The 8,871-nt window shown below is 28.8% G+C and overlaps 1 protein-coding gene across 1 annotated transcript; it reads right to left on the reverse strand.

Annotated features, from left to right (window-relative positions):
- Window positions 1–2,033: 2,033 nt before the first annotated feature.
- On the reverse strand, window positions 2,034–3,873 carry DCP1 (decapping protein 1). Its single transcript, XM_014429201.3, has one exon. It carries the CDS (start codon window positions 3,826–3,828, stop codon window positions 2,719–2,721), a length of 1,110 nt encoding a protein of 369 aa, XP_014284687.1. The 5' UTR covers window positions 3,829–3,873; the 3' UTR covers window positions 2,034–2,718.
- Between the last annotated feature and the right edge of the window lie 4,998 nt (window positions 3,874–8,871).

An 8,871-nucleotide genomic window follows, 5' to 3' on the forward strand; every position in this document is an offset into this window, starting at 1 on the left:
GATTTTGGAAGTTTAATAGTGACAGTAACAAAGGTACTTAATAGTAAATTTTTTTTTTACTCTTCTTGAGTATCTTTCTGACCGCTACCCCTTTAAAACTAAATTTGTGTAATAATTTAACTAATCCTATTTCAAACTAGTAAAAAAAATCACATATTATTGCATTCAATAGAGGCACGTCTGATACAAAAAGTTTTAGTTGTATTTGGAAATGTACGTGTTCCAAAGAAAGCACCATAGACAGAGGTTTCTTTATTAGAATCTTCCAACAGGCTGCCCTTAAGATAGTAGGGTTGTCAAAAAATAACTATGATACAATCTAAGGAATAAGTCAAATATAAAATAATTTTTATAACCTAATTTAACTATTTTCCACCCATTTTTTTCTCTACTGTACAATCCATCTTTTATTTTATAGTGGGAAGATCAATAATTGACCGTTTGTAATATTAAAAGGAATTTGGTCTGGGTGAGGTCAAAGAAAAACTCAAATAGTCGTGAAACTATTTATTATGGCTCATAATTCCTTTTTCATCTTCCTGTTAATTTTAATGTTATATATGTTATACTTACATCTTTTATCTTTATCTGATACTTGCATCTTTTACTTATATTTATTGCTTAGTAATTAATGTTTTCTATATATAACTTTAAAACACCTTTGTACCTCCATTCGATATATATTTTCTTTTCTTCGCAATATTATATTAATTAGATCCATTCTTTTAATTTTATAGTATTTTATCTTTATTTATTTAATCCCACTTATTATATATATATTCATGTATCTTATAACTAGGTGTCTGTCAATATTTAATATTATTTTATATCTTTTTGCTTTCAAATGTAATATATTCATAACTGTCAAATTTCCCCACTCCACTACCCAGTTGATACCTCGCATCTGCCTTTGCAGTGTTTTATTATTGTAATAGTGTTTTATTACAATTTGAGTTCTTGTGACTGCACCAAGACCACCACCCGGGACGGTGAAACAACAATCTTTCGATGTTGGTCAGAAGTGCTGCTATTCAAGCTAAGTAGCAATATTCTATTTTTATTTATCATACAATTTAAAAATAAATAAGCTTATTTTAACAGTTACTAGTAAAAAAAAAACTCCTATTATCGAAAACTCAAGTTTTATCGACTTAAAAACAAAAAAGTACCTAATGATAATGTTTTTAGTGTCTTTCATTAATATTCTTTTTTATTTCTATCAGAAAATAAGCACAATATACTTATAACTTGTTCGAATAATTGTATTTATGTTTTGCTTGATTGGTCTTTGATACCCATCATTTATTTAATTATAAACAAACTAATTAATTCCAGTCTATAACGTTATTTTTTACCTAATTTATTTAGTTTTTAAAAACATTATTAAGGAATATATATAAATAGCAGTTATCATTACTTCTTAAAAACAAGCATTATTCAAAGATTACATTATCATAAAAAATGATAAAACATTTCAAAATTAGAGTGCATATAAATTTAATTTTAGGATAGAGAATAGATAAGAACTAAACAATTGTAACCTTCTTATCACTGACCTTATCCAAGCTGACTGACCTTCAAGTGTTTACTATTTTATGATTTACAAACAAAAATAATAACTGAGTTTTTTATACAAGCCGAAGCTGTTATATTTTACATGTACTGTTCTATTTAAATATATTTAAAGTTTTAATTCATTACTTTACATTTGATAGTAAAGATTGAAAATGACCAATCGGGCCAAGACTGTCCTTTATTAATCCTCTAGTAGATTAAGAAAATAAAAAAATATATCAAGCTAATTAGAGAGGCTAAAGATAAGTAGTTTATTAAAGTAGCCTAAAAAAGAAAATAATCAATACGACCAGATTTTAAAATCACCCAATGCAAGCATTGCATTTTGTTTGGATTAGTTGACTTTATTGTATGTTTGACAAGCTAGAAATAAAGAGAAAAGTCTTTACTCTACTTCAGTTTAAAGTAAGATTATAAACATTAATAGAACTTACAAGGATAGGAATTGAAAAAATAAATGTCGGTGCATAGTATTTATTGACGTCATAGATTGAATTACTGCATACAGAGTATCTCGTCACTTGAAAATAAAACATGTTTTGCATGTCGCCAAAGAAATACTATACAAATGTCTTCCTTTCAAAACTACGTCTAAATCACAGAATCGAATTATTCGTATAGATATGATATATTTTTAATAGACTTTTCAAAAATAAAACAAAAACAATTAAAACTGTTTTTTTAATTAAAAAAAAACAAACATGACAAACTGAATACATACAAGCATAATTTGAAGTCAAGTGGGATTTCTCTAAATACATAGATATTTATATTTATACATCTCAAATTAAACAAATTGGCCTAATATCATACAGTTACCGAGTGTAGAACCCGTTAGATCAGAAGGAGAAAATTAATACCTCCCTTATGTTCGGGTCAAAAATATCACAGCATTGTATAGTAATTTATATATAAAATTTGATTACTCACAACACACTCTACTACACTCCATTTGGCCTAAAATATAAAAAATACTTAAATCTAAAAAAGAAAAAATTAATACAATATATACAATATTTTCCAAGGAAGAATCCTTGATCGACATTATATACAATCCCACATTTAAAGCTAAAATATTTACTTGTATGCATCTTATTGTCAATACTGATTTGCATTCGGTGATCTAGACGCTATGTTTATACCTTAGGAAACCATGTCAACAAAAGATTTCACATAAGCCTCATGAAGCTTATTGATGAAATCAGCATCATTCTTCAATAGATATGTCACTGCCTGAAGTAACTGACTTTTGGTTAAAGGCTCGGGCTTGACAACCAGAGGTGTCTCTTCTTTCGCAGAAGCGAACATCACTGGAGGTATAAGAGCTGGTTTTGTGGGCGTTTCCATAGACTGTTCCAAGACACTGACTTCTAGCGGTTCTGAAGGGGAATGTGTAATGCCAGAATTGAAGAAATGTTGTGTCGATATAGACGAAGGTGTATACCCCTGCGGTGGCGATTCCCCTAAATTCAGTAAATTCATACCATTTTCGATTTTGGGACTGTTATGAACTGGAAGCGTCAAAGGCCTCCTTTGGTTCTCTTTCTTCATTATCCCAGGTTTTCCCCTTAACTTTTGAATATCTTGAGGCGAACCTCTATGTTGTTTTTCCAATTGTTCAACCGTAATAGGATTAGGATTGGACATTAATCGCTGTAACAATGGGTTGACATCGGACAATTGCTTTTCTCTAGACATAGAAGGGAGTCCTGGTGGTGGAGCCCTCAGTCCAGGAGGTTGGGAAGGAGCTTTAGATCCTGCTCTGGCAAAGAAGTCCATCACTCTTTTCGAAGTCCCATCTGGAGTTTCGGGCTGAGTCTTGTGCAGATCGCTACCTTTCAATCTAGAATCCATGGAATTTTTTATATTAGTAACCTCTTTGACTAGTCTTTCAATAGTCTTTGCTATTCTCACACACTCATCCCGATCATAAAACCAAATACCATGAATTTCACTTCTCGAGTTTCTATATAAAAGAAAGGGTTCTTGTAACTGTATATCGATACCTTCATCTACAGGTTCTATTAGATTTTCGGTATTGAGTCTATTTAGTACGATAATGCTGTACCTCGGGTCACCGTTCCTGTTATAAATGAAGAGCGCACCTTCGGCATTAGTCTTTTCCCATTCGTAAGTCTGGGCATTGAACTCGTATAGCACTACATGGGTAGCCGTGTCCACAATATCACAAACAAGCCGATCTATGAGCCTTATGGCCGACACATTCATAGAAACCTCAGCCGACTTCGCCATATTTAATCCTTAACACAATAAACGCAAACGGTCAATGCAGACCATATAGCCTACTCATAGCCCATTACACAACCCCATCAACTATTATAATAAACATTATTTTACAAACAACTCATATTTTAACTTAATATTAAGCAATAATAAAATTCCGAATTAATATAACTAAATCAACTATAATATATATTTATTTTCGACCATAAATTTCGAAATTATTTACAAAGAACATTATCTTATAAATAACTTCAACTGAAACACAAAAATAATTTACCAGCTTCTTAAATAAACGTGATCAAATGAATTTGCTTTTTAATTTTTTAATAACGTATTAACCGATTAACCCTTTTAGAAACAGCTGACATCTTTCAATTCCGCTAATCATAGTCGGATTAAATAATTTGAAATACTTTCTTATAACTCCGCTTTCCTTTCGTAATTTGAATTAAACTAGAGATTAAAAAACAATACTTACCTCCTTTTAATTATAAAATAACAGCAAAAACCAATCGAATGAAATAATAAAAACACATATTTCTTAAAGTTTGTATTCAAATAACAATACATTCTCCATAGCATTCAATGAAGCGCAAAACAAATGAGGCAATGAGTCTTAAAACGAAGTTATTGAATTAATGAAACTTTTAATCTCATTGTTTTAATCAGAAGTCCCTTTCCATAGTTGAATAACAGCATTATTCCTTTAAAAACATTAACTTCTTGAAAATGCTTACAAAACATTCATAAAATCACCTAAATAAACCCGGTTTTTAAAAATTTCAGTTCATAATAAATTTCAGATACATGTACAACAGAGTGCATCAAATGAGTTTTCTTTTAAACATATGAAAATGAAAATCTTCACTGTTACAACCCATAAAGGGTCAGGAGTTCAGTATTTTGTATCTTAAACAACAGTTTTGCAAAGGGGGGATTAAGAATCAAACATTTTACCAGGGTCCTGTTTCATAATGAAATCTGATAGTGTTAGTCTATAAATTCAAGTACACTAACTGTACAAGCACTAATAAATTATGTTTCATGATATTGACGATTACTAGTGATATAGCTTAGAAGTAAAAAATTATCTGGCAGAATGGTATAAGTCAAACTACAAGATTTATAGCATTAGTTTGTACTTTATTATGGAAACAGGACCCAGATGATATATGTACTTTTGGTTGATTATTATTTTTATTGGAGCATCTAATGTAAATAAGTTTTTTTATAAAAGGAAGATGGTTTGGGTCTGGTAAAAAATACTCAAATAGTAATTTAACTATTTAATGTGAGCCAATGTTTCACCTCGCTATGTAGGGCTTCATAAAAATAAACAGAGTACAAAGTATTAACGAACAAAGAACAAAGACATGACTTATATTCTCAATCCTATTTTTCTGTTTTTAGTTTCTACTATATTTTTACAATTATTTTTTATCTACTTTTTTGTTTGTTATTATTTATGTTTAAAATCGTCAAATACCTTTTTGTAATTAATGTTTATTTATATTTTTTATTGTACATCTTATTTTTATTTTCTATAATTTCCTTTATTAATTTTTATATAAATTTTCAAATACTTTAAATCATATTTAGCCACACATTAGATTATTTTTATTTCATGTTATCTATTTTTTTACCTTGTTAATTTATTTTAGTTGTTTGCATCTTTTTTAGCCCTGATGAATCCCTGCAAAGAAGAGCAAAATGCTGACTCACATTAAATAGTTTAATTATTATTTGAGTAATTTTTTACCGCACCTGGATCATCTTCTTTTTATATATTAAACCCGTTCAATCAACAACCTTCCAATAAGTTAAGTTTTGGTTGTATAATTTCAATTTCCCAAAAAAAAAAAATCTTTACTTTTGAAATATGATAATTTATTAACTTTTAATGGAAAACTACTGAAATGAAAAATATTAAAATTTAAAGATGGCCAGGGCTGCGGACAAGAAGATATAAAAGATAGTTCTGAACTATTTATGCATTATCGATGTTTTGACCAACATTGATCTTCATGTGATTTTCATCAGAGCTAAAAATAAAAAGATACAAAGTAGAGTTGATGTAGGAGTAAAAGAGTGATATAAAAAAAGATGTAAAGTTGGAGGTTTACAAACTATCAAAAACTTAAATAAAATAATGAGGATAAAGATGAATACATAAATTATCAATTAACATGATGAAGAGTGGTGACCTGATATATATTATTATGTATATGTATATTATGTAAATTTTTGGTAAATCTTATCACCATATGTATCGTAAATATTTTAGATTATGAGAAGTGTATTTTTCACACAATTAATTTGGAATTAAAAAAAATTATATCAAATTGTTCTTTTTTTCTTAAAACAAAACAACAAAAAACTATAGCAAATTACTAGTATTTGATTAGAAATGTATCTTTTTTTATGAGTTCATATAATTTAAGAGTTTCTATAAAGAGGTTCATGTGGCTTTATAGGAAGATATAGGACCATTACTTCCTAAATGTTGGAAAATTTGTGATTTTAGAACCTACTTTAAGCTGTGAATACTGTGATAAAAAAATTTAAGATTATAAATAAATCAGTTATTTAGTTAATTTTTTGTTTATTTGTTTAAAAATTTCAGACTTAATTTCCTATATTTGGTTATCTATTACTTATACAATATCTTTGTTACTAAATGTTTATTGCTTATAATAGTTTATTTCTGTATAATTTATATCAATTTTGAATATAAAGGATGGTGTGAACCTGTTATAGGGTATCTGAATAAAAATATCGAATTATATATTGAAACTTAATATTGAAATTAAACTACAACCTGACAACTCAAAATTCTTCACCATGTTGACAAATTCTGAAAATTGTAAGATTTTGAACTAAATAAAATTTGTAATTAATATTGTGTTGAGCAAAGGTTGTTATTACAGATTTATTGGAATGTGTGTGTCAATTTGTTTTGGGGTAAAAGACTTGTTGGCTCTGAATTTGTAATGTACATGTCTCAAGATTGAATCTACTGTTTCTAATTTCCGAAGAAAATCTGAACATAAATACACTGCACTCAATTTGTATATGATAATATTAGAATGTAGATATCAATATTACAAATTATTTAACATGAATTTTTTTTTCTCTAATGGCTAATCATTTGAGTGTTTGAACATGGAATGGTCTATAATTTTTCATAATAAATTTAATTTGTAGCATATTAATTAAATAAGAATAAAGTAATATTTTATTTTACATTTATGAAAGATCCTTTGAGGCTGAGCTGGCTAAACAGCCATAGGCAGGTGGAATCATTTCATCATGATCTAAGTAAAAGAACTATAACTTAATCTATTTTTTTCCTAATCTTTCATATAACTTTTTTTTTATTCCCACTCACAGTATGATATCTACTTTATTAATGAAATCTGGAATGAGTTCCACTATCGGAACACAATGGTTCACTCTATTCTCAGAATAGCCCATTCCTGCTTTTAAAGTGAGTCACTTCTGAGATGTTTAAGATTGAAATTATGAGTTCTATGAATACTTTTTGTAAATTTAGTTTTATTTAAAACTTTTTAACTTAAAATAAAGTCCCAGAGATTAAATTTCAACCTCTTATTACAACACAATGAAAATACGTTTTCTGACAAAATTGGATTTTAAAGTGAGTCCCTTATGGGTACTTAGGTATACCTGTTTTTAGGAAAATTGTAATATTCAAAGACATGTTTGAGAGAATAGGATAACTCTCAGGTCTGAAACTTATTTGGGAAATAGTTTGCTATAAACTTCATATTCAGAAAAAAATGAAGATTAGTCTTATTTTTCTTTAGCATTTTTAATTTTAAAAGGGAAGGTTTTTATTTTTAAAAAGTTAATATTCACCTGTTTATTTTATTTACTTTTCATGCTCTTTAAGATGGTTATTTTGTGAATGATATATCTTAAAAACCAAAAAGTCCCAGGGTTTAATACAAGTCTTTTTAAAATAAAAGGAAGATGCTCTGGGTGCAATCAGAGAAAATCTCAATATTTATCAACTTTAATATTTTCTTTAATATTCTTATTACTGTTCACCTTAAAAGTATTTTCAAATGTAACGTACTTTAACTGTCAATCCCCACTCTTCTCTATAACATCCTGTCAAAACAGTTCACTTTCTCTCTGACTTCAAGTCTGAAAAGTACGTTGATTTTATTCTAATCCCCCTTTTTCCATATCTTAGTTTATACTTTATTTTGCATTTCTTCTTTTTATCTGTTACTGTTTCTGTTTCCATTAATTGCCTATAACCTTTTATTATTCTTATTTAGTTTTTCGTTTCAATGTACATGTTTTAATTTTTCATTTATGTTTGCATCATTTAAGTTTGTTTTTTTGTCTCTGATGAAGCCCTGCTGTATGTTGGCTCAACATATATAGTTTTATCACTATTTGAGTTTTTCTTTGACAGCACCTGGACCATCTTCCTTTTTTTATATCATGTATCAGCCACTAAGGACCACGTGAATATCAATGGTTAGGCTTCTTTGAGATTCTTAATTTTTTTTCTTCCCATCGTAGTTTCATGATCCTCGACTGCTTCTTTTTTCTTCGGACTACCCCTTTTTTTTTCATCTTCCAATATTGGTGAGATTTTTCAATGTTTTCCTATACGTATCTCTATCTAGACAGTCGGTATCTGAGATTTTAAGTCTCTTTAATTCCTCTCTCATTTGCCTCGTGTATCCTCCCATGTTTTTTTAGCTAACAATTTTGTTAAATATCTTGTTCAATCCTTCCTCCTTTTCATGTGCCCATAGAACTTCAACCTTCTGATTCTCATCTTGGTTTACAGGTCTTTGATTTTTCAGTAGATCTTAGCTTAGCCTGTAACCTTCTTGTGTTTTCCTGGGTCCATAGATTCTTCCTAAGATCCTCCTTTCTATTTTTAACTGTTTTTCTATGTTGAGTAAGCAAGTGGACTCCACCCCGTATAAAATCACAAGCCTTATCACGACATTGTAATGCCTTAACTTTGCATTGGAGGAGAGGTTCTTCTTATTATAAATTTTAGCT

Source organism: Halyomorpha halys, unplaced genomic scaffold (genome assembly GCF_000696795.3).
Source record: "Halyomorpha halys isolate HHAL.00 unplaced genomic scaffold, Hhal_1.1 Scaffold776.1, whole genome shotgun sequence".
Taxonomy (NCBI): domain Eukaryota; kingdom Metazoa; phylum Arthropoda; class Insecta; order Hemiptera; family Pentatomidae; genus Halyomorpha; species Halyomorpha halys.